The following is a 26,340-nucleotide window of genomic DNA, read 5'->3' on the forward strand; positions in this document are numbered from 1 at the left end:
AAGGGAAGGTGAATGGAAGCCGCTTTGAGACTCCTTCGGGTAGAGAAAAGCGGCATCTAAGAACCAACTCTTTTTCTTCTACAGACTATGGCACCCAGGCAAAATGCACGTACTTTGCAAACATATTCTCACACAGTGTTACAAACAACAGTGGAGTCTGAATAACTTTGCAAGCCTGTGGGCTGCACTAAAGTGCAGATTTTGGTAGCAGAGATAAATTTTGGCACCATTTGAGATTTTACTCTATGAAGAGCTCTGTTTGTGTATTTGGAAATAATCATTGCTGAAGAAGAGCATCTCAAAACACAACATTGACAGTACTGAATGTTCAAATACAGAGTACTTTTGTTATAGAGACCCCACTGTTATTTGTAAAATTGTGTGAGAAAAGGTTTGCTCTATTTTGCCTGTATTACATTATCTATTACTATACTATGGCTCTATTATTTTGATCTGTCTACAGACGACCAGAAGCCTACACAGCTCAGAAAACCAGCAAGTTTCCAAAGAAAAAATCTAACTAAGCAAAACAGAACACCGAAAGCACGTTCTTAATTTAAAAGGTTAATCTTGGAAACGAAAAAGCTGACACAAACAGGCAAGATCAAATTAGTCACAACTTTCAGTTCAGGGTCACCCCCTGATTGGATCACGGGCAAAATGTCAGACATCCCCAAACAGTGAGGCCCACCTGACCGACCGTACAGGATGACGCAAAACCACAATCAGTGCCCTGACTCATACAACTTTTAGCACTGACCAATTACAACCAAACCGCATAATGGAAAAAAGCCTCGTAAAACGGGGATTGCTCTGCAAGCTTTTTGGAGAACCGGCAAGGAAGGCACCTCCATATAAACAGCTGACAAAGACGGAATTCCAAAGGACTCCACAGTACAAATACCATGGAACTGAGGAACTATCCCCCAGCATCCCATTCTGGAAAAGAAAATTATTACTTTATTTCTCTTAGTCCAGTAGTATGTATTTATAAATTGATCTATCCCTTCACCCCTCCCCAGAAAGGGGATAGGGGTGGTTTACACCAATAAAAAGGAAAGCAGCCTTAAAACAGATTACAGTGCAGCCTAATTTATTTATTCCCTCCCACTGCCTTTCTCTATTATTATTATTATTATTATTATTATTATTATTTAATTTTTAGACGTCCCTTCTCCAAATAGGTCTCATGTCATGGGGGTGGGGAGGGGAGAGGAGGGGAGGAGAGGAGCCAATATGATCTTCCAGCCACTCTGGCCTCAGCCATAGGCCTGGTGGAAAAGAGCCATCTTGCAGGCCCCATGGACCTTTGACAGCTCCACCAAGGCCCGTATTTACTGGTGTATAAGACGACTGGGAGTATAAGACGACTCCCCAACATTTCCACTCAAAATATAATACTATGGGCAGCTGTGTCTACCCCAACTGAAGTGCACCCAGCGTATAAGACGACCCCCCCACTTGGAGGCATGTTTTTCAGGGGGGAAAAGTAGTCTTATACGCCAGCAAATACTGTACTTAAAGACCAACAAAATCAATCTATTGTGAAATCTGAAGGGAGCCTTGACTATCATAAGCTCCCCTCGTGAAAATCCTGTTGGTCTCTAAGTTACTCCTGGACTTGAATCTAGCTCTTCTATTGCAGCAGAGTGTGGCTGCCCTCTAAAATATTTATATCCTGCTTCTGGCATATGGTATCCGTAAGATACCTTTTAACAGTAATATATATGAAATATCAGTAAAACAAGACAACAAGACAAAAGGGAGGAAAATGGCAGCAGAGGTCAAGACAACACAACAAAATTGTAAAGCTGCATCTGTGGACCCTAGAAAAGCCTTTTAAAAGTATCAGGGGGATAAATAATCTGACAAAGCAACTAACAAAACAAGGAAGGGGACCTAAAAGGCATGGAAGACTAAATACACCTGAGCCTGGCACCTGAAAACCTGAGGCTTAAGACCTGCCAGACAGAAGTAGAATAAAAATAAAATCTTCATTTTTATAGCCTGCCCTTCCTGAACGCTGGCGGGGAGGGGCAATATAAGATAATCAATAAAAATGTCAAATCGTATATAAATCAAATAAAATTTTGTATTTCAATCCCACCAGAAGAATCATCAGAGACCGCCACAATTTGCCCCTGCCCTCCGCCCACAGCCGACAGAGGTTCAAGAGAATCAACAGAGTCACTCTCTCCCTCCCACTTTCCCTCGATGACTTAACAAGGCAGTTTTTTCAGTCCCCCAAAAAACTGGATCGGAAAGGGTCAAGAAAATCCATTTTACCCAAGAACTCCTGCACTTGCACAGCTAACATTCGCCCTTTCTGGCTGCCAAATTTGCCTCTCGGTGCTAGTTTGGAAGATCGTCCAGTTCTAGAGGAGGTTCTTTTTTATTATTATTTAATAGGAGAACCTGGGGGCGAACCTAGAAGGCTGCAAGCATATGGAGGATCTGTCAGGGATCCTTGAATTTCTGAGCATTCTATTCCAACGGCAGTCCGGTAGAGCAGGGGGAGTCAACCTGTGGTCCTCCAGAGGTCCATGGACTACAATTCCCATGAGCCCCTGCCAGCAAATGCTGGCAGGGGCTCATGGGAAATGGAGTCCATGGACATCTGGTGGACCACAGGTAGACTAGCCCTGGTGTAGATGCTGTCTGCTTGCTTGTTTTGTTCATGTGTGTGTTCATGTGTGTGACGTCAGAAGAATGCCTCAAGGTCTCCACAGAACTGAACCACCTCTGTGGATTTGCTGGGGCAGGATGATAGTCCACATGAGAGGATTGAGTGCTCTGCAGGACTGAATCTGATGTGATAGATTGACAATAGTGCTGGAGGAGTCCTTGTTCTTGCTAATGTCCACCTGTAGGTTGGAAAGTTTTTAAAGCTTCTGTTCTTTCAGTAAATCCAACTGAGATTTGTAGATGGCTTACGGGTCCTGAAATACTTATGTCGCTAGGAGGCCCTTATGTCTCTAGGAAGATTTTTATAATGATAATAGTGGCCCCTACCCCATTTTCTGGGACCGAATACAAGGAACACTCGTGATTGTCTTCACCTCTCAGTGCAGGATACTTACAATCTTCTGTGCGACACGGAAGAACTGAGACACATCTCTGACCACGTGTCCAAAATGGTCATACGTCTTGACATAAGGACGCACCCAGGAAGGCAACTGGGCTTTTGTATCCGTATTACTGAACCTGTTAGGAGTGAAAAGCAAAGAGACAAGGATACCAAACAGCTAGATTCAAAAAACCTGAAATGACTTTAAAAGACTATGAAGAAGAAGAAGAGTTGGTTCTTATATGCCTTCAACGTCAAATTCCTCACCTTGGGGACAAGGCTCTTCTACACACGGCATCATCCCAGCGTAGTCAAAAGCAACTTCTCCGAGTATCCACCATAAACTTAAGGGATTCTTATTTATATATTATATTTATGTACCGCCCTCCCCGGGGGCTCAGGGCGGTTTACATAATAACGTAAGAACCACAACGATTATACATAAAGGTTGGAGTAGCAGTGCAGGGGGCAAACAAGAGGAACGGAGAAAAGGGCAGGCTAAGTTTGGTGTGACTGGGGAGGGCACTGGCAAACCACCCCATATTGAGTCTGCCATGAAAACGCTAAAGGGCGTCACCCCAAGGGTCAGACATGACTCGGTGCTTGCACAGGGGATACCTTTACCTTTAAGTTTGGTGTAGTGGTTAGGAGTGTGGACTTCTAATCTGGCATGCTGGGTTCGATTCTGTGCTCCCCCACGTGCAGCCAGCTGGGTGGCCTTGGGCTCGCCACGGCACTGATAAAACTGTTCTGACCGAGCAGTGATATCAGGGCTCTCTCAGCCTCACCTCCCTCACAGGGTGTCTGTTGTGGGGAGAGGAATGTGAAGGTGACTGTAAGCCACTTTGAGCCTCCTTCGGGTAGAGAAAAGCAGCATATAAGAACCAACTCTTCTTCTTCTAAATGGAGCAAGAAGGGTCACCTCACCTGTGATCGCAGAGGAAGATGGCGCCGTAGTCCTGCCTGTGCCGGATGACTCTGCCGATGGCTTGGTTCACCGCACGAGAAGCCTGCTGCTTGTACCAAGTGCTTCCAGACAGGCCCTAGATGGGGGTGGGAAATGAACGAACAGGCAAAGGGATGGAGCGGGTGAGGAGGAGGGTTTTTCTGCCCACTGCCTGCCTGCGTACTTGTCTTCAGTACAGGAGACGGTGAAAGCGACCTGGGGACATACAAGACTTGTAGGCTAAGCCACTGTTACCCAGTCCCCCGTGGAAGATTCTCTGGTTACAGAGGGACAGACCAGAACTAATGGAATGAAATTAACGCAAAAGAAATTCTGTTTCAACATCCAGAAGAAGTTCCTGACAGTGAGAGCGGTTTCTCAGTGGAACAGGCTTCCTCGGGAGGTGGTGGGTTCTCCATCTTTGGGAATGTTAAAGCAGAGGCTGGAGAGCCATCTGACGGAGAGGCTGATTCTGTGAAGGTTCAAGGGGGTGGCAGGTGACAGTGGGTGAGCGAGAGGGATGTGAGTGTCCTGCATAGTGCAGGGGGTTGGACTAGATGACCCAGGAGGTCCCTTCCAACTCTGTGATTCTATAATTCGATGAATCATATTGAATTTAAACGTTGCTGCAAATCTAGATGTTCTACTGAAAGCTTTAGAGCAGTGGTCCCCAACCTGCGGCCCTCGGCCCGGAGCTGGGCCGCGAAGGCCATGGCGCCGGACCGCGGTTCCCTTTCCCTGCCCCCCCCCGCAGTAAAAAACTCCCCAGGCCGCAAGCTTGCGGCCCGGGAAGCTTCTTACTGCAGGAGGGGGGAGAGGGAATCAGGGCCGCGCCCGCGCATTGCGCATGCACGGCCGAAATTGCGCATGCGCTGCACTTTCGCACATACGTGATTTTGGCCGCGCATGCGCAATGCGTGGGTGTGGTCGCGCATGCGCGATTAGCGGGCGGGGCAGTTGCCCTGCCGGTCCCCAGCCTAAAAAAGGTTGGGGACCACTGCTTTAGAGTATCAATCTATGAAGGTGTTAAAACATATTTCACATTATTTTTGTCACTGAGAAAGTACACAAAAACATGTTATTATCCGGTCCGCCTTTATGCCATGTATTATTTGGGAATAAAGTCGTTACTTCTTTGCAACTCTGCCTAGCCTGGTTGTTGGCTTCTTCTGCTTCTCTAATTGTCTTAAGTGGCATGAGATTTTGTTTGGGTCCTAACGTACCTGGACTGGAACTGTAGTGACCAGCAGGGAACCTTAACATAAAGAACCCCAGCAGAACTCTCCAGTGCTGCCTGCAGGTTTAGGAATTAGGCAGAAAGGCTGCTGACATTGTAGGTGGAAGAAAGGGCAGTTGAATGGCAGCCAACCTACAGCAACCCAATACGGTTTCAAGGCAAGAGAAATTCAGAGGTGCTATGCCTGCCTCTGCATGGCAACCCAGGACATCCTTGGTGGTTTCTCATCTAAATACTAACCAGGGCAGACCCCTGCTTAGTTAGCTTCTGACATCTGATGAGGCTAGCCTGAGCCACCCAGGTCAGGTCCTGAATTACCCGCACGGAATAGGGCTTCCTTACCTGGCCAGCATTTTTGCACTTCATTTCATCCAAGAACTGCATCTTCAACACGACCCTCGGGTCCATGCGAGGAGGAAAAGGAAGTCCGGTGATTACGACGCCTCGCCCGTTCTTATCGGCAAAGTCCAAACCTTCGCTGGCCTGCAGGCAACACAGAGCTTCGGGTCACTCATGGACGGCTTTACCGGCATGGAGAAGCTTCCACACTGACTTGAGAAAGGTTCACGGCATGGAGTCTGCCGCTTGCCACTGGGCCTCTATCCAAGGTGGACCTGAGCTGGGTCCAGGTGGAGTTTACAGGTGCAATAAGACTGGCTTAAACAAAGGAATGAGCTGTCATTAAGATCCGGGCCTTGATACTACTGCTAATGTTCCGCAGAGGCTGTAAAACGGCACACTTCCACCACGCCTGTGGTTGGGCCCAGCCCAGCTATACTATAGGCCTCGCTCCTCTCCTCTCCTCTCCTCATTTCCCCCCCTACATAAAACTTTCGCTCCGTAGGGCAGGGGTAGTCACAACCTGTGGTCCTCCAGATGTCCATGGACTACAATTCCCATGAGCCCCTGTCAGCAGTTGCTCACAGGGGATCATAGGAATTGTAGTCCATGAACATCTGGAGGACCACAGGTTGACTACCCCTGCCGTACGGGACATTTTACCACCATAATAAGAGAAAGTAACCAGCTAATCAGTGGCGGTGATGGAATTTTATTGAATTGCATTATGTTTTATAACTGTTGTAAACTGCCCCAAGCCTGCCATTGGAGAGGGATGGAGGAGGAGAGTTCGGTTTTATACCCCACTTTTCACCACCCAAAGGAGTCTCAAAGTGGCTTCCCTTCCTCTCCCCACAACAGACACCCTGAGAGACCCCTGGCAGAACTGCTCTGTGAGAACAGCTCTCACAGGACTGTGAGTAGCCCAAAGTCACCCAGTTGGCCGCATGGGGAGGAGGAGTGGGGAATTTTCTCTGCCACTGCAGAGAAAAGCGGGGTATAAACCAACTAAATAACTAAATAACTAAATAAAGCAAATAAACCTCTTTGATAAAGTAAATGAATAAATTTCCCTCCCTCAACTATTTTTGAGAGGCCCTGGGAGCAACATTTGGGGAGGAGGCTGTTGCAGGGAGCTGCAGCTTGAGAGGGGAAAAGTTCAGTTTCACTCAAGGAGCCCTGCTCCCTTAACTTAATCAGGACCTCCTCTCCACCCGCTAGTAGTGGGAGGGAGGGGGGGGGAGTTGAGCTGCCATTCTTGCCATGCTGGCAATATTGGCAATGTTATTATTGTTTTATGGGGTTTTAATGGGAAATTGCGATATTGTTACCCGCCACGAGCCGCAAGGGAGTGGCGGGCTATAAATCTAATAATAATAATAATAATAATAACTGTGCACCCAACATTCGGCAGATCACTTTGGGCAATTAGGAAAAGCGCTTCAGTAGATGACAGACGTTCTTGCTCAATAGCGCATAGTCCCCATGCGAGGCTTGTGCCAATTACTTTGATGCGCAAACCTGTCAAGGCCTTGCAAGAATGTTGATGGTCAACAGTTGTTGGGAACATACAATCCTGATACTGACATTCTGTCCCTCCTGAATGTCCCCCTGAATAAGCTTGTCCGGTGGCCACACCTGGGGGTGGCGTGGGGGGGGGAGTTTGGTGGTAGCCTCCACAGACGGAGGCCAATAACTTCCTGTTTTGGATGAATCACAAAGTGTAGCTTGTTCCAGAGCGGTGGGTGGGGAGGAGGGAAGATTCACTTGCCACGAATCTTCCTTCTCTGTGGTCTAAAGGTAGGGCAGTAGAAAATTATGCAAAATCAATGTAAAGCCCAACATTAAAATTGTCGGAGAAGCGGGACACAGTGAAAACACCATTATCTGATTAGGTTAAAACTTAAAAAAAAAGGTTCAGAACAGAGAACAGAAAAAAAAAAAGCAGAGGTCAATAACTTCCTGTTTTTCACGAATCACAAACTAGCTTTTTTGGGGTCGGAGGGAGGCTATGAACTTCCTGCATTGTGCAGGGGGCTGGAAGAGCAGGTAAACTACAAGTTCAACTATATAGGCTAGATATCAGGAAACAAATTTTCACAGTCAGAGTAGTTCAGCAGTGGAATCGGCTGCCTAAGGAGGTGGTGAGCTTCCCCTCACTGGCAGTCTTCAAGCAAAGGCTGGATACACACTTTTCTTGGATGCTTTAGGATGCTTTGGGCTGATCCTGTGTTGAGCAGGGGGTTGGACTAGATGGCCTGTGTGGCCCCTTCCAACTCTATGATTCTATGTAGTTGGGGTTTCTTTTAGCTCTGTGTTTCTATGTATCTCTTGCAACATAAAGGTAAAGGTATCCCCTGTGCAAGCACCGAGTCATGTCTGACCCTTGGGGTGACGCCCTCCAGCGTTTTCTTGGCAGACTCAATACGGGGTGGTTTGCCAGTGCCTTCCCCAGTCATGACCGTTTACCCCCAGCAAGCTGGGTACTCATTTTACCGACCTCGGAAGGATGGAAGGCTGAGTCAACCTTGAGCCGGCTGCTGGGATCGAACTCCCAGCCTCATGGGCAAAGCTTTCAGACAGCTGCCTTACCACTCTGCGCCACAAGAGGCTCTTGCAACATACCAGATTCCAAACCATCCTGATTCTACACTCCTCTCCCATTTCAGATATTTGCTCAGAAGGGGCTCAGGGCTCTGTTTCCATCACTCACAACCTTCCCAGACTTGCATTCCATCATATTTTTATTATTATTGTTATATTGTTATTACTGTTACCTGTTACCATATGTTAATTGTATCTCCTCCTGTTTTCTGTAAACTGCCCTGTGCTCCTTAGCAGGTAGTCAGCAGGCCAGGAAGCCCTCGTTAGCAGGCTCCAGGCACTGAGGTGCATCTGAGAGCAAAGAGGCTAGAGTCCAGGGATGGAGGTTGGGAGGTGCAAGGGCAGGGCCAATCAGGGTGCAACCAGCTTTGCTGGCTGCACCCTGATTGGCCCTATTCCAACTTGGAAAGCCAGACATGTTCCACCCCCTAGGCTGTTTCACAAATCATAGAATCATAGAATCCTAGAGTTGGAAGGGGCCATACAGGCCATCTAGTCCAACCCCCTGCTCAACGCAGGATCAGCCCTAAGCATCCTAAAGCATCCAAGAAAAGTGTGTATCCAACCTTTGCTTGAAGACTGCCCATGAGGGGGAAATATATAGAGGAACCATGGATAAGGATATCTCTAATGTGTTACAGGAGGTTTTGACTGTTTTCTAATTTACTTTGAGTGTTTATATTGTGAACCAGTCCTACACTGGAAAAGTCGGGAGCACTTTCAAGGCTCACAACATTTGAGGCAGGATATGAACTTTCAAGAGCCACAGCTGGCTTCTACAGATACACATAACGGATGAAAGCTCATCCCCTGCCACAAATTTGTTTTGACTTGAAGGTGATCCTGGACTCCAGCTCTTTTCTAATGCAACAGACAGGCTAACACGGATACCCATCTTGATCTACAATCATATCACTGTTTTTTCAAAAGCAATAAGTTGACAATATTTATTTATTTATTATTCACCTTATTATCCACCCGGATAATCCGGTGTTCCCGGATTCAGGCTCTTTCTACTGCTACAAAAAAAAAAGAAAAGAAAAGACTAACAGGGATACCCATTTTTATCTCTCCGCCGAGAAAGGGGTATGTGTGCTTTGAGAAGCAAATGCTGGCAGGGGCTCATGGGAATTGTAATCCATGGACATCTGGAGGGCCACAGTTTGCCTACCCCTGAGCTAGATTCTGCCCTGCAGCACACAAGAGAAACAAAGGTCTCGGGACAGCTAAAAAGGCGGTCTATGGTAACTGAAAAAGCTTTTCAAAGCTCTGGTTCTAAAGAACAGTCCTGGAAAGCATTTCCTAAAGGGGTTTCCTACTGGGCTAAGAATTTCCTAAAGATTGCAGTGTGCTTGTGGAGAGTTGCAACATTTGGACACATTCATCACTCCTCCAGGTAGCCATTTACAGAAACAATAATCGCTGCACAGTATAAGGTGTTCTTTTAAGGGGAAACAAATGTACCTTTCCACGACACACTGCCAGGAAAACGGCGCCACTGGACTTCGGGCAGCCAGCCTTCTCGTAATAGGCATGCATGACCTAGGAGATAAGCCAGTCAATAAAGCCAGAAGGCTGTCCACGCAACTTTCACACCCTCACGCAAGACCCTCAGGATGATGTTTGGACCCTCTTGACTTGTACTTCATTCGCCAGGTGTCTGTTTAGGAGAAATTTAAAACACCCGCATTGCAAAATACTCTTTGCAGGCTGCGCATGACGTCAATTTCTATGGAAAAGAACAGTGGGGACTCTTAGTGTCACTTTGAAGGCAGCACATCCACATCCGAGCCAAAGAAAAAGGGATTTGGTACTTTTAAGCCACAAGAGTGTGATGCATGAATGCATTTCTCCCCTCCCCCCAAACAAACACACACACACAAGACACATATGTTTGTTTAGGGAATTTTTCCCAGTAACTATTTCTACAGTGCTGACAAGCCCCCGGAACACAGTAACACAAATAAACAAAACTAGTAAAGAAACTGAAGGGCCAGCTGATTTCCCTGGAATTTAAGTCTGAGTAATCATGGTTCGATGATGAGATTCAACTGCGTTGACCCCCTAGAAAGAATGGCAAAGAGAGAATGGAAGGACACCACTCTCCAGAGGACATTCAGTTCTTTTGGAGGTGCCTGTGAAAAATGGGAGAGGGAAAGAACAGGAAAAGCCGGTGAACTAAAAAGCAAAAGTTTTTCACTCGAGATTTCACTGATGGTGCTGGGTGGGGGGACAAAAACAATTAATTCTAGAGGATGTTTAAGCAAATAAGAAGGGCCCTACTTGATCAGACCAAAACTCCATCTAGTCCAGCCTCCTGTCTCACACAGGGGCCAGCCAGTTCCTCTGGAGGTCCAGCAATAGGGCAGAGAGGCCAAGACCTTCCTAAAAACATCAGCCCTGCTGGGTCAGACCAGGGGTCCATCTAGCCCAGCCGCCTGTCTCACACAGAGGCCAACCAGTTCCTCTGGAGGGCCAACAACAGGGCAGAGAGGCTGAGGCCTTCCTAAGAACATAAGAAGAGCCCTGCTGGGTCAGATCAGTGAGGGTCCATCCAGTCCAGCATCCTGTCTACCACAATGGCCAACCAGTTCCTCTGGAAGGCCAACAACAGGGCATAGAAGTCAAGGCCTTCAGAAGAACCCTGCTGGATCAGACCAGTGGTCCCTCTAGTCCAGCCTCCTGTCTCTGGTGGAATGAGTTGCCAGATGAAATTTGGGCCCTGTCAAACATTCGCAGGGCCTGCAAAACAGCGCTCATCCACCAGGCCGATGGTTGGCGAACTGTTTAAGTTCCGTTTGGGCCTTGATCTCATTGGGAAGCTCGTTCCACCAGGTTGGGGCGATGGCCGAAAAGGCCCTGGCTCTTGTTGAGTCCAGGCTGACTTCTTTGGGGCCAGGGATCACCTATCAGTTAGAGTGGATAGAGTATGCTGGGGGATAAAAATCAAATTTAAAATTAAAAATTAAAACATGAAAGAAATGGAATTTGGGCTCGCCCGTTCTTCAGGAAGGATAAGGTCACTGGGACACAATTAACCCTAAGGGGGTCATCAGGGCTTTAGCCAACTGCCTTTTGGCAGTTCAACATGTAATACATCTGTGAGATAATTTAGATCCGAGATTCCCAACCAGGGGTCTCTGGAGCCCTCGGGGTCTGCAAGAGCTCAATGGACGTGACCACAAGCTAGGGGGCTGGCTGCCTCCAGCCAGAGGGCTTGTTGGGTAGGCAGTGGGTGTAAAAATCCAAAGGGGGAGGGAGTCGTTTGTGGCATGGTATTGGGGTGGTGGTGTCCAGGCTGTCTTCTCAGCTCCTAACCTTAGAACCATAGAGTTGGAAGGGACCTCCTGGGTCACCTAGTCCAACCCCCTGCAGAATGCAGGAAGCTCACATGAGCCAAAGCCACCATAGTACTAGTAAAGGTGGGGGAGGGAGTGAAAGAAGGGCAAAAGGTGTGGATGGTTATACCATTTCCAGGGGGAAGGGGGCGTGGCAGGGAGGCAGGGCTAGATGACATCACTTCTGGGGGTCTTTGAAGCCTGAAAAAGTCCCTCCTCTGACCGTTATTAGGTATACCAGGGGGATGGGTGATGTGTGTTATTACTTCCATGTGCCGTTCTGTTGTACGGTACTTTGTGGTGTCTGGTTTTAATGGGGGTTTTATTCGGGTTTTTCTCACAGACTATTGTAAACCGCCACGAGCCGGTCCTGGGAGTGGCGGGGAATAAATATAATAAATAGTATTTATTTGTTTGTTTGTTTATTTATTCATTTCAGCCGCTCCTTCACGGTCTAAAGCAGGCGTAGTCAAAACGGCGGCCCTCCAGATGTCCATGGACTACAATTCCCATGAGCCCCTGCCAGCGTCCGCTGGCATGGGCTCATGGGAATTGTAGTCCATGGTCATCTGGAGGGCCGCGGTTTGACTACCCCTGGTCTAAAGTTTGAAAAAGGCTGATTTAGAAATTTCTGAATGGCGAATGAAACCACCTGAAGAAACACAAGAAAGCAACACAGAGAAATTGCTGATGCAAGCCTGAATGACTAAAAACCAGCCCAGCCACACAGGGTTTCGTGCTGCTCCCCAAAGATGGACGATTGAGCAATAAGAGAGAAAGAACAAGACCCCCCCAGTGGTATGAAAACACTGACTGACCTCTGTGAACGCTCCTTTGTGTCTCGGTTCCACAAACATCGGCTTCACTGCTTCTATTGAGCCAGCGAGATCCTGTTCCTAGCAAAAGAAAGAGATCACACTAGAAAGGTTTCCGACTGAGAGCTTTTCCACCACTGCGGCCTCCGACCCCTGTGGTTTCGGTTGGCTGGAAACCAGCCGTCACTGCTCACCAACAAAGAAGCGAGACACGGGGTGCCAATACAAGCTGATGGCCGAATTCAGCCACCCAAAAGGCATTCAGCTGGAAATCATAGAATCCTAGAGTTGGAAGGGACCTCCTGGGTCATCTAGTCCAACCCCCTGCACTATGCAGGACACTCACAACCCTCTCATCCACTGTCACCTGCCACCCCCTTGAACCCTCATAGAATCAGCCTTCCTGCCAGATGGCTCTCCAGCCTCTGTTTAAAAATCTCCAAAGATGGGGAACCCACCACCTCCCGAGGAAGCCTGTTCCACTGAGGAACCACTCTAACTGTCAGGAACTTCTTCCGGATGTTTAGACGGAATTTCTTTTGAATGAATTCCATCCCATTGGTTCTGGTCCGTCCCTCCGGGGCAAGAGAGAACAACTCTGCTCCATCCTCTGTGTGGCAGCCTTTTAAATACTTGAAGAGGGTTATCAGACCCCTTCTCAGTTGTCTCCTCTCCAGGCTAAATGGTAACATCCAGAGAAACAGCACTTCCAAGTATCGCCTAGGAGGACTGGCGTGACATAGTCAAGCTGCAAATCTGGAGGCCAAGTTGAAGGGGCAGTCGCTCATTCTGCTGCAGGTGAATGAAGCCCACGTTCCCTCTTGTTCCTGTGATTCTCCTCCTTAGAGCTAGATAAGGTATAAACATTTCATCCTGGAATGGAACTCTAATAGTGCACTTTCTTCAAGATGCAGAGAATGCCAGACAAGTCTAGCTGGATCAACCAGTAGTCCATCTAGACCAGCATCCTGTGTCACCCAGTGGTCAGCCAGTTCCTCTGGAGGTCACAGGGGATAAAGGCTGAGGCCTTCATAAGAATGTAAGAAGAGCCGTTTTGGATTCAGAGGTCTGCAGTCTTGGAATGTAGAGGCTCCCTTTAGTCATCATGGCTAGTAGCCGCTATTGGACTTATAACGCCTTATAAGACACTCATGCTATAGCAGTGTAGGATGGCTGCAGCATGAGCAACCTAGTGCAGCCTTTCTGGTTTCCTCAAGGGAGTTCTGTGACTGCTGTTCCAGTTTGGTTCATGATGTGGCATTTACTGATTACCTGGTTGTCATTCTCGCTTGCCAAAAAGAACTGAGCAACAGAGAATGAGGCCTTCCACAACTGCATCAAGGTCATCTGTAAGCGGGAACTGCGTCATTCACTTGGCCCAAACATTCATTTGACCACTTGGGATGAGCTCCCATTCCACAGTCCTGCTAACTCAGGCCCCCTTTTAACTAAGTCAGTCCCCCCTTTCAACCCCTCTTTGGCAACTCTATAGAGTGGCTATTGGGAACAGGTATCACATTCCCAACAGGGGAGCGATCGTACAACTGTAAAAGGAGCAACTGTACAACTTTTCCACCACCTGGCAAACTTTTTTATTTATATAAAACCCGCTTCTGCCCTGTTGCTGCCCAGTTGAATTCCGGATTAAGCTTCAGGTTTTGGCAATCACCTTCAAGGCCATACATGGTCTGGGTCCAGTGTATCTGAGAGACCGCCTGCCTGCCTGTACCCCCAGAAGAGCCTCATGCTCTGCCACCTCCAACTGGCTGCGGATCCCTGGCCCCAAAGCAGCATGTTAGACCTCAACAAGGGCCAGAGCCTTCTCAGTCCTGGCCCCCACCTGGTGGAATGAGCTCCCTGGAGAGATCAGGGCCCTGCCTGAACTCCCACAATTCCACAGGGCCTGCAAAAGGGAGCTCCTTCCACCAGCATTTGCAAGAGGCCAACCGACTCAAAACATCTGCTGGTACCCCCTCCCCAGACACCCCGTCCCATGACTGAACAATTGAACCTATCCAGGGATTTGGCAATTTTATCATTCTGTTAAAATACTGTTATGATTGTTATCTGTTATATTGTTATAATAATATTCTATGGAAGTATTCTATGACGTTTTATGTAAACCGCCCAGAGCCTTATAGAAGGGCAGTATAAAAATCTAAAATGAGTGAACAAATGAACGAACGAACAACAGGGAGTGTGTCTAAATCAGGGGTAGTCAAACTGCGGCCCTCCAGATGTCCATGGACTACAATTCCCAGGAGCCCCTGCCAGCATTCGCTGGCAGGGGCTCCTGGGAATTGTAGTCCATGGACATCTGGAGGGCCGCAGTTTGACTACCCCTGGTCTAAATCCTTTCAATTCCAGTGTGGATCATGTTTCTTCGCCCATGGCCTTTATACTCCTGACTAAGAATTGGACCCCGTACGGAATTTGAATTGTGCACAGAGAACAATACGTACTCTCCAGTATTCCAGGCTTTTATCCAGAACGGGATAGGAAGGAAAGAATATGAGCAGTCCATTGGGTACGATTCGCACAAGATTACCTGCAATAAAACACACACACACACGCACAGAGTCCGGACTGAGTCCAAACCCACTCAAACAGCGCTTAACGGCTTCAGTCTTCTCTACTCCCACATACATTTTCGCCTGATCTCCCCGCAACGGGAAAAAAAACTGAGAAACTCCCAGCCCCACCCTGCAGCCCAACTCTTTCCTCCCTGGGCTTAGAGAGAGTACACAGCTAGAGGAGTGTGCTTGCGTGTCTGTGTGAGAGATTTCCTTTGTGCTGTCATTCAAGACAGACACCCTTCTGTTACAAAGGGCTGTTTCATATGGTGCTTCAGGGGAATTTCCTGCTTCTTGCCAGACTAGACGTAGGTGGTCCAAGTGACCTAGCCAAAACAACGGCACAGTCATTTTAACCTGTGACTGGGGTTTAGATGACTGTGATCCAATCTCTGTTCCTACCAAAACCAGAGAGTCACCAGTCTCAGTTCTCTCTTGGCAAACAGCGTATTTGTGACAAGAGGAGGACTCCAGGGGATGCAAAACCGCAATTGTTTACAGAGGGAAGGAGTTCCTAGGGAGGTCAGTTTTTTATAATCACAGATGCCATTTATAGCCTGCGCTGGTCAGTGAGACTCAAGGTGCCTTGCGAAATGGCAAAAGACATTAAGTCTGACGGCAAAGGCCTCCAATAAACTTTGCAGTAGGATTAGGATTAGGGAACTGGAAAAACAATGCAAACGGAAAACTGGTCAATGGCATGACATATCATTACGGGGAAAGGTTACAAAGCTGGAGGACCTTGCAACATAGAAAGGGAAGTGATTCCCACAATAAGCCGATTACACTGCTGTCCCTTATGGAAGAAGAAGGTTGGTTTTTATACCCCACTTTTCACTGCCTGAAGGAGTCTCAAAGCGGATGATCATCGCTTTACCTTTCCTCTCCCCACAACAGACACCCTGTGAGGGAGGTGAGGCTGAGAGAGCCCTGAGATTACTGAAGAAGAGTTGGTTCTTATATGCCACTTTTCCCTACCCGAAGGAGTCTCAAAGCGGCTTCCATTCGCCTTCCCTTTCCTCTCCCCCCAACAGACACCCTGTGAGGGAGGGGAGGCTGAGAGAGCCCTGCTATTACTGAAGAAGAAGAAGAAGAGTTGGTTCTTATATACCACTTTTCTATACCCGAAGGAGTCTCAAAGCGGCTTCCAATCGCCTTCCCTTTCCTCTCCCCACAACAGACAGCCTGTGAGGGAGGTGAGGCTGAGATTCCTGTCTGGACATTACAGCTTTATCAATGCTGTGACTAGCCCAAGATCACTCAGCTGGCTGCACGTGGAGGAATGGGGAATCAAACCCAGCTCGCCAAATTAGAAAGTCCACACTCCTAACCACTACACCAAGCTGGCCCTCCTGAACATTCCTGCTCTGCACAATCTGATTCCTGACCACAAGCTTTTGCTTTTCCTTTGCCTTGGAGCAAATATATACCTCGCTTTATTTTGAAATGACCTTATAGGAACACTCTCTGGAGTAAAGCCCTCCACAGAAGTAGAGAAGGGAGTTTACACTGGATGGTCTTCACCAATTTTTGCCATTTTTGCCTTCCCCACATCCGATTCTTATTAAAACCATATGCCACCTTTTCTTGCAGAGAGTTATTGGTTCCGTCTCTGTATTCCGGCATTCGGTCTACTGCTGGAACGCTCTACCCAAGGAGATCATGGACTTCTGGAGCTTTCCCACCAGGCCTACGGTTGAGGCCTGGAAACAAAGACGCTGGCCTCCCTGCCTGAGAACTCATCTGCCGATCAAATCCCTGCAGCCTCAGAAGGGTTTGCCTTATCAAGGGGAAAAGGTTTAAAAATGTTTTAGTGCTTAATTTTTTAACGGTTACCTGCCCTGAGCCTACCCGGGAAGGATGGGATACAAATAAAAATGTATTATTTTTATATCTAAAAATATGTATTATTTTTATATCTAGTAGCTGCTGCATGAACTTCCTGTTTGCCTTACAGCCTATATTCTGGTTCCCATGCAAATTCAGTAGAAGAGCTGGAATTGAACCTAGCAGCACCATAGAAACAGAGAAAAAAAGATTTTGGGGGGTTGTTGTTGTTGTTATGTGCGAAGTCGTGTCCGACCCATCGCGACCCCATGGACAATGATCCTCCAGGCCTTCCTGTCCTCTACCATTCCCCGGAGTCCATTTAAGTTTGCACCTACTGCTTCAGTGACTCCATCCAGCCACCTCATTCTCTGTCGTCCCCTTCTTCTTTTGCCCTCGATCGCTCCCAGCATTAGGCTCTTCTCCAGGGAGTCCTTCCTTCTCATGAGGTGGCCAAAGTATTTGAGTTTCATCTTCAGGATCTGGCCTTCTAAAGAGCAGGCAGGGCTGATCTCCTCTAGGACTGACCGGTTTGTTCGCCTTGCAGTCCAAGGGACTCGCAAGAGTCTTCTCCAGCACCAGAGTTCAAAAGCCTCAATTCTTTGACGCTCGGCCTTCCTTATGGTCCAACTTTCGCAGCCATACATTGCAACTGGGAATACCATAGCCTTGACTAAACGCACTTTTGTTGGCAGGGTGATGTCTCTGCTTTTTAGGATGCTGTCTAGATTTGCCATAGCTTTCCTCCCCAGGAGCAAGCGTCTTTTAATTTCTTTGCTGCAGTCCCCATCTGCAGTGATCTTGGAGCCCAGGAAAATAAAATCTGTCACTATCTCCATTTCTTCCCCATCTATTTGCCATGAATTGAGAGGGCCGGATGCCATGATCTTTGTTTTCTTGATGTTGAGTTTCAAGCCAACTTTTGCACTCTCCTCCTTCACCCGCATCAACAGGCTCTTTAGTTTCTCTTTTGGGGGGTAGGGGGGTATAAAATTTCAAGGGTCAAAACTTCCTAATGAAGAGAGCAATGACCCTCAAAAACTTCTAGCCTGAAAATCTTGTTGGTGTCTAAGATGCTACTGGAGTCCAAACTTGTTCTTGCAGAGCTTGGCTATCCATAGCAGTGAAACCTCTTTCTGTCTTACCTATTGTTCTTCCCAGAGAAGACAGGCATTCGTCTGTAAACCTGCCAGGGAAAAAGAAAGCATAAAAGCTATCAAAAGAATCAAGTCTTACACTTGGTTTTACCTTGTTTTACATTTTTTACAAAGAGCCTCTTGTGGCGCAGAGTGGTAAGGCAGCCGCCTGAAAGCTCTGCCCCTGAGGCTGGGAGTTCAATTCCAGCAGCCGGCTCAAGGTTGACTCAGGCTTCCATCCTTCCGAGGCCAGTAAAATGAGGACCCAGCTTGCTTGCTGGGGGGTAAACGGTAATGACTGGGGAAGGCACTGGCAAACCACCCCGTATTGAGTCTGCCATGAAAACGCTGGAGGGCGTCACCCCAAGGGTCAGACAGGACTCGGTGCTTGCACAGGGGAGACCTTTACCTTTACCTTTTTACATTTTTTACACCATGTTTTGCACTTTTACGCCTCTATTTCAATTACTCACTCTTCCCTTTTTATGCTGTACACCCCCCCCCCAGCAGCCAAGCAAGTGATTGATAATCAAGGCCCCTATCACGTCTTTTTAATTTTCCATCCCACCCTCTCCAGATGGGTTGCTCAAGACAAACGTGACCACAGAGAGCTTGTCTGAGAACAAAGCTAGCAAGAAAAAACAAAACTGAAGGCAGTGAGGGGAGTGTCAGGGGAATCCTTTGAGGGGAACCACACCTTCGCTCATCCCAGGCCGGCCACAGGGGAAAATTATATCTTCTGATCCTCCCATATGACTCCCACAACTGACACGGTGCTTTCCTGCAGATCACTCAGGATTCCTGGCACCGCTGTCCTCTCTTCCCACAAGCCATGCCCTTGACTTTCTCGATTTGAGACCCATCTTGGCCTTTGCTTCTCCGCTGTCCTCTCCTTGATGTCTCTTCAGACTACCCTCGCTCTCAAATGGTCTTGGCCCTCAAGCCTTGTCTGCTTAATCCACACTGAACGGGTCTGTGGGCAGGAACATCAATGCACTAAAAGAAAACGAGCCGCACCACATCCCTGGGAAGATCAAACAAGGGATGCCGGCGAAGAGCAGTTGTCAGTTATTCAGAATGTCTCCAATCTGAGGCACAGCTTCCTCGTTCGCATACGTTATCCTGATTTCCGCACTGAGCCGACAGGGCTACACTGAGCCATGTCACTGTGGAACAGGCTGCCCAAGGAGGTGGTGAGCTCCCCCTCACTGGCCATCATCAAGCAAAGGTTGGATACACACTTTTCTTGGATGCTTTAGGATGCTTTGGGCTGATCCTGCGTTGAGCAGGGGGTGGGACTAGATGGCCTGTATGGCCCCTTCCAACTCTATGATTCTATGGCCTGTATGGCCCCTTCCAACTCTATGATTCTATGATTCTATGGCCTGTATGGCCCTTCCAACTCTATGATTCTATGATTCTATGGCCTGTATGGCCCCTTCCAACTCTATGATTCCGTGATTCTATACTGTGGCCTCAAAGGGTGTGTCTGTGTGTTAAGCACTGTCAAGTCACTTCTGACTTAGGGCAACCCTATGAATGAATGAGCTCCAAATAGCCCTATCCTTAGAAGCCTCTTTCAGGGCCTGCAGACCGAGGGCTGTGCCTTCCTTGATTGGAAGACCCCACCAGCCAGCCATCGCTGCGGGGGATGTGTCTACACACAGGGTCCCCCCCCCCCCCCCGTGACCGTTTTTAAGTTAGCACCATGCGATGGAACTGTCGCCACCACAGGGGATTTTTTAATGGGTGTTTTAATGGGTTAATATTGTACATTTATTGTAAATATACAATATTTTAATATTGTATATTTAATGGGTTAATATTGTATATTTTAACATGACCTGCTGTGAGCCAGGTTGCTGAGAGCGGTGGGATATAAATCAAAACATAAAATGAAGGCAAATACTGTGTCAATCCGTCTCCTGTCCATCTCCCTCTTCTCCTGCTGCCTTCAACTGTTCCTAGCATTATTGTCTTTTCCCAAGACTCCTGCCTTCTCACCATGTGAATAAAGCAGGGGTAGTCAAACTGCGGCCCTCCAGATGTCCGTGGACTACAATTCCCAGGAGCCCCTGCCAGCGGATGCTGGCAGGGGCTTCTGGGAATTGCGGTCCATGGACATCTGGAGGGCCGCAGTTTGACTACCCCTGGACTAAAGTATGTGTATCAATGTTGGGGCCCTAGCAGGTTGAATGCTGCCTTCCGCCGTTGTGAGACTCTTGCTGGGATGCTCCTCCAAGCTTCCGAATGGGAGGGAGAAGACGCTGCCTCCCGGGCAGAGAGCTTGTTGCAGTCATGGCTCTCCAGTTTGGTGTAGTGGTAAGGAGTGCAGACTTCTAATCTAATCTGGCATGCCAGGTTTGATTCTGCGCTCCCCCACATGCAACCATCTGGGTGACCTTGGGCTCGCCACAGCACTGAGAAAACTGTTCTGACCAAGCAGTGATATCAGGGCTCTCTCAGCCTCACCCACCTCACAGGGTGTCTGTTGTGGGGAGAGGAATGGGAAGGCGGGTGGAAGCTGCTTTGAGCCTCCTTCAGGTAGGGAAAAGCGGCATATAAGAACCAACTCTTCTTCTTCCTACACTCTCCTCTCCGGCTTCTGTACAGGGCCAAGACATTATCTGTGGGGCAAGTTTGGAATCCAGTGGCAGCTTTAAGGCCAACAGAGTTTTATTCTGGGCACAATCTTCAGAAGAGTGGATGCACACAAAAGCTTATAACCAGAATGAGACTTTGTTGGTCTTATAGGCTACAAAGGTGGTGAAGGGTTTGGAGACCACGTTGTATGAGGAAAGGTTGAGGGAGCTTGGTGTGTTTAGCCTGCAGAGAAGTCGGCTAAGAGGGGATATGATTTACTGTTGTTAGTTGCGAAGTCGTGTCCGACCCATTGCGACCCCATGGACAATGATCCTCCAGGCCTTCCTGTCCTCTACCATTCCCCGGAGTCAAATGGACTCAAGTTTGCACTGACTGCTTCAGGGACTCCATCCAGCCACCTCATTCTCTGTCGTCCCCTTCTTCTTTTGCCCTTGATCGCTCCCAGCATTAGGCTCTTCTCCAGGGAGTCCTTCCTTCTCATGAGGTGGCCAAAGTATTTGAGTTTCATCTTCAGGATCTGGCCTTCTAAGGAGCAGGCAGGGCTGATCTCCTCTAGGACTGACCGGTTTGTTCGCCTTGCAGTCCAAGGGACTCGCAAGAGTCTTCTCCAGCACCAGAGTTCAAAAGCCTCAATTCTTTGACGCTCGGCCTTCCTTATGGTCCAACTTTCACAGCCATACATTACAACTGGGAATACCATAGCCTTGACTAAACACACTTTTGTTGGCAGGATGACGTCTCTGCTTTTTAGGATCATAGTCCATGGGGTCGCGATGGGTCGGACACGACTTCGCACCTAACAACAACAAAATGACCATATATGGCCATGTCGACCGCCTGCCCCCTCCCAAAATGGCCAAAAATGAGCCTGGAGGGGTGGGAAGAGGAGGGGCCCCAGGTGGGCGTGTCCACAGCTCTGCTTCCCAGCCATATTTTGCAAGATTGCGCCACTTCTGGGACTTCTTGAAGCTTGATGAATGTTTCAGGGGGCTGTCAAGAGTTAAAAAAAAACTGGACTAAATGAATATTAATACCATAATTGCTCTGGTGAATAAACTGAATGCTCTGTAGAGATCTAGCTACCCTCAGTTTTCTAAGGCATCTAGTCAACAAAAAGTCTACAGAGTCTTATTGAATCATAGGGATTGTCTAGAACAGTGGTCCCCAACCCCTGGCCCCCAACAGTGGTCCCCAACCGGTCCCGGTCCGTGGATCAGTCAATACCGGGCCGTGGCTCCTCCTCGTCCTCCTCCCTGGCTGCTCCCTCGGGGGCTGCCCTGCCACTCTGCCACCGGCTCACCTTTGGTGCTCTCCAGCAGCCGCCATGGCTGGGGCTCCCCCTCAGCGTGGCACTGCGCAGCTGCTGGTAGCAGCACTGCCCAGTGGGCAACAGGAAGTCAGGGGCGCCGGCAGGAAAGCAAGTGGAGCAGGGGCTCAGGCGGCGGTGATGTCCCTTGGCAAAAGACTACCCCCCCCCCCGGGCCTCAGTAAAATTGTCAAGCATTGACCGGTCCCCGGTGATAAAAAGGTTGGGGACCACTGGTCTAGAAGGCATCCCATATAAAATCTCTATTGAAATTCCTAAAAGGCCCAATAAAACATCATAGGGACTAAAGTCTCTCTATCAGCAGCAACACCTGGGCATATCTATCTGCAGCAGGCATCACAGAGTCATAGAGTTGGAAGGGCCCACAGAGGCCATCTAGTCCAACCCCCTGCTCAACGCAGGATCAGCCCTAAGCATCCTAAAGCATCCAAGAAAAGTGTGTATCCAGCCTTTGCTAGAAGACTGCCAGTGAGGGGGAGCTCACCATCTCCTTAGGCAGCCTATTCTTAGGCATCCTCCGGAATCTGCCTTCCAAAACCGCTGAAGGCATTACATTGCATAATATTTAATTGCAATTCAGTCCGTGCCCAAATAGATGGTTCACAACAATAAAAACGGTTACAAATTATGGCAGAAAATTCCCCCGCTCACCCTTTTCTGCCCTCCGCCAGTGATACCAGACTGGAGATGACATCATTTTGAGGTTGACTGGAACCAACAACACCCACGGGTCCCCTGAACTTCCCTCCCAGGAATCCACTGAACATTCATGGGCCTGTTTGATCGCTAATCTGTTAAACTGTTGATTTCCAACAATGCAGCCTGAGGAAAATGGTGTTGAAGGTAGGAGATAGAGGGGATTTTCAAATCCCAAATTAGAATAGTGACAGACATGCTTACAAGGGAAACGCCAATTTCTACCCACCACCCTGCTCACACCTGAACTCTCTTGCTTCTGTTCCTGCTCCTGCTCCTCCTCCTAAAACTTATCTTCATCCACAGCCTTTCTTACCTTTTTTCGTAGGTGGAGCTCAGCAGGCACCCGTCAGGTCCTTTAGGGATTATCCCCACCCAGATCTGGTGTCTGTCAATGACGTGTGGGTTTTCCAGACAAACCGGGAAAGGTCTGAAGGAGAAAGATGCTCGTTTCACCCAAAGTGCTAGTTTAGAATCATAGAATCCTAGAGTTGGAAGGGACCTCCTGGGTCATCTAGTCCAACCCCCTGCACTATGCAGGACACTCACATCCCAATCACTCATCCACTGTCACCTGCCACCCCTTGAGCCTTCACAGAATCAGCCTCTCTGTCAGAAGGCTCTCCAGCCTCTGTTTAAAAATCTCCAAAGATGGAGAACCCACCACCTCCCGAGGAAGCCTGTTCCACTGAGGAACCGCTCTCACTGACAGGAACTTCTTCCAGATGTTTAGATGGAATTTCTTTTGAATTAATATCTTAGGAATGGATTTGTTAACCCGTTGCCACCAAACGTTAAATACAACGGTTAATCCTCTGTGAGAATTCTAAGTGCGAGCCCCCACTGTCTGCGAGAAGAACAGGAGCGGCATCCAAGCCATCGCTGGAAGGAAGAGCACTGGACACGTGCTGTGAACCTATAGCACTGGCCTCATGCCTAATCCAAAGGGTTTGGAATGTTTGTTATAGAACACAACGCACTGCCCAAGGGAGTCATTACGCCCACCAACACCTTTTGGGGTGCTATGAGACAGCGGTTGCCAAACCGTGGCTCTCCAGATGCCCATGGATTACAATTCCCATAAGCCCTTGCTGGCAAGGGCTCATGGGAATTGTAGACCATGGGTATCTGGAGAGCCACGGTTTGGCCACCCCGGCTATATAATTATCTTGCCGTAGAATGCTTTGTGGGTTGTGTCACGTCATGCTTAGCTTAACCTGCTTTAGGCTTTGCCTGAGAGATGTTGCCTTTGACCTGTCTTTACGCCGTGTCTAATAAACGGTAAGGACTGGGGACGGAACTGGCAAACCACCCCGTATTGAGTCTGCCATGAAAACGCTAGAGGGCGTCACCCCAAGGGTCAGACATGACCCGGTGCTTGCACAGGGGATACCTTTACCTTTAATGAAGCAAAGGCTTTCTCGCAGCTCTCTTGAGGGTTGCTATCACCTTGGCCTCGTGGGGCTGACCTGTGCTCTTAAGAATGCCTAGTGAGACTGGGAATTCAGAGGGGCTTTTGAGCTTGGGGAAAACTGATCCAGGGAAAAAACAGGGCCTTGGACGCTAAGAGCACGTCAAGATTTGAACTGGGGAGGAGGAACATCAAAGTAAGCTTATAGTGTAGGGTTTCAATTCTGGCAAGGAAAAGCCTTGCCTCTCTGTTTGCTTGTTTTCTACAATAAAGGTAAAGGTATCCCCTGTGCAAGCACCGAGTCATGCCTGACCCTTGGGGTGACACCCTCCAGCGTTTTCATGGCAGACTCAATAGGGGGTGGTTTGCCAGTGCCTTCCCCAGTCATTACGGTTTACCCCCCAGCAAGCTGAGTACTCATTTTACTGACCTCGGAAGGATGGAAGGCTGAGTCAACCTTGAGCCGGCTGCTGGGATTGAACTCCCAGCCTCATGGGCAAAGCTTTCAGACGGCTGCCTTACCACTCTGCGCCACAAGAGGCACCTTTTTCTACAATAAGGAGATTCTTTTCCTAGTTGGCTCAGGGCGGGTAACAACAGGATTCATACAATTAGCTTTATATGGATAGTTTTTTTAAACATATAAATTAAATTAAATTATATAAATTATATACATTTTATGCCACCTTCTTAACCTTATTCATTTATTTATTATCTACAGCAGGCTTTCTCCACCAGGGCTTCATGAAACCCCGGGATTTCTTGATGGACTTGAAGGGTTTCACGAATGGGTGGGAGTTAGTTTTTAATATATTTTTTAATGTTGGGCAGGAAAACACAACAGCAGGGTTTAACTTGGAAATCCCTTGTTTAGTCTGAGCTAGATTTGTATCTATATGTAGATTCCATGCTGGGTTTCATCTGGGCGGTGCTGGGCGGTTCCTGCTATGAAGAAAGGAAAAGACTTACATCCGCATTTCCAGAGAGAAGGAAGACACGGGGGAAAGGGTCCCGCTGGTGAGAATGATGGTCCGGACTCCCTGACGAACCAGCTCGTGCATGCTGTAGCCTGGGCTGAAGCACCAAAAGCTCAGCACTTTCCCTGTATCCAGCAAGACAAACAAGGCAAAGTATTAGGAGCGCCACAACAACAGAGGAGAGCCCCAGGCTCAAAGCACCCTTGGCCGACCACAACCGCCTGAGCAAGGACAAAGAATGAAAGGTGCCACTGGACACAAAATTTGTTCAGCTGCATCAGACCAACATGGTGCCCGTCTAAAGGGCTGTTGTGTAAAAGACAAATGACAATGACAAATAATCACTTCCTGTGAAAACTTTACAGAAGGCTTTCTCAACCTTGGTTTTGTGAAACCCTAGGAAGGAAGGAAGGAAGGAAGGAAGGAAGGAAGGAAGGAAGGGAGGGAGGGAGGGAGGGAGGGAGGGAGGGAGGGAGGAAGGAAGGAAGGAAGGAAGGAAGGAAGGAAGGAAGGAAGGAAGGAAGGAAGGAGAAGAATAGGACTCAGGGGGAAGGAAGGAAGGAAGGAAGGAAGGAAGGAAGGAAGGAAGGGAGGGAGGGAGGGAGGGAGGGAGGGAGGGAGGGAGGAAGGAAGGAAGGAAGGAGGGAAGAGGAGGGAGGGAGGGAGGAGAATAGGAAGGAAGGAAGGAAGGAAGGAAGGGAGGGAGGGAGGGAGGAGAATAGGAAGGAAGGAGAGAAGGAGGGAGGGAGGGAGGGAGGGAGGAAGGAAGGAAGGAAGGAAGGAAGGAAGGGAGGGAGGGAAGGAAGGAAGGAAGGAGGGAGGAGAATAGGAAGGAAGGAGAGAAGGAGGGAGGGAGGAAGGGAGGGAAGGAAGGAAGGGGCTTTCAGGACATGTTATGAAAATGTCTATACAATGTTGTTACACCCCTGCCAACATTTTCACATGAACTAGCTGGGAACTGCCATGATTAAATGGGATTAGCTGACTTCTCCAACAACTGCTGCCCAGGTTTTTTCAGACCTCTAGTACTAAGACCAGAGGCAATGGCAGCCTCGGCAACCCAAAGCGGGTCGCAGCATTAGGAAGGAAAGGGGAAAAGGAGGAAAGAAAGGTGGCATAGGCAATGCCGGGGCTGTTCCCCCCCCCTTCCGCCCAGCCACCTGAGTGGGAGTCCTGAAGGCAGCACGGATAAGGCCTGGGTGTTCCCCCGGCCTGCCTGCAGCCATCCGAGTGGGAGCTTAAAGGTGCTGCACATGAGGCCTGCCTGTTCCTCTTCCTGCCTGTGCTCACAGGCACCTGAGTGCGAGGCTTGCAGCTGGACAGAGGCCATGTGCAAGCGGGTAAACGGCAGGGAGGCCTCCCATTGTGGGTCCCCCTCTCTCACAGGCCCTCCTCCCTGCCTCCCTGTGGAGGCAGCCTCCCATCAATGGTACCTAGGCTGGG

At 48.6% G+C, this 26,340-nt stretch overlaps 1 protein-coding gene across 4 annotated transcripts in view; it reads right to left on the reverse strand.

Annotated features, from left to right (window-relative positions):
• RTEL1 (regulator of telomere elongation helicase 1) overlaps nucleotides 1-26,340 on the reverse strand; it is a 126,542-nt gene that overhangs the window by 47,111 nt on the left and 53,091 nt on the right. For all 4 annotated transcript variants that reach the window (XM_077335950.1, XM_077335949.1, XM_077335947.1 and 1 more), the window contains exons 18-26: nucleotides 24,890-25,022; nucleotides 22,826-22,939; nucleotides 17,892-17,932; nucleotides 14,809-14,894; nucleotides 12,350-12,427; nucleotides 9,658-9,735; nucleotides 5,593-5,733; nucleotides 3,995-4,110; nucleotides 3,081-3,204 (exon numbers count right to left, since the gene is read on the reverse strand). In XM_077335950.1, the coding sequence (XP_077192065.1) occupies nucleotides 3,081-3,204; nucleotides 3,995-4,110; nucleotides 5,593-5,733; nucleotides 9,658-9,735; nucleotides 12,350-12,427; nucleotides 14,809-14,894; nucleotides 17,892-17,932; nucleotides 22,826-22,939; nucleotides 24,890-25,022 (911 nt within the window). The remainder of the gene's footprint in view (nucleotides 1-3,080; nucleotides 3,205-3,994; nucleotides 4,111-5,592; nucleotides 5,734-9,657; nucleotides 9,736-12,349; nucleotides 12,428-14,808; nucleotides 14,895-17,891; nucleotides 17,933-22,825; nucleotides 22,940-24,889; nucleotides 25,023-26,340) is intronic.

Source organism: Paroedura picta, chromosome 4 (assembly GCF_049243985.1).
Source record: "Paroedura picta isolate Pp20150507F chromosome 4, Ppicta_v3.0, whole genome shotgun sequence".
Classification (NCBI taxonomy): Eukaryota; Metazoa; Chordata; class Lepidosauria; order Squamata; family Gekkonidae; genus Paroedura; species Paroedura picta.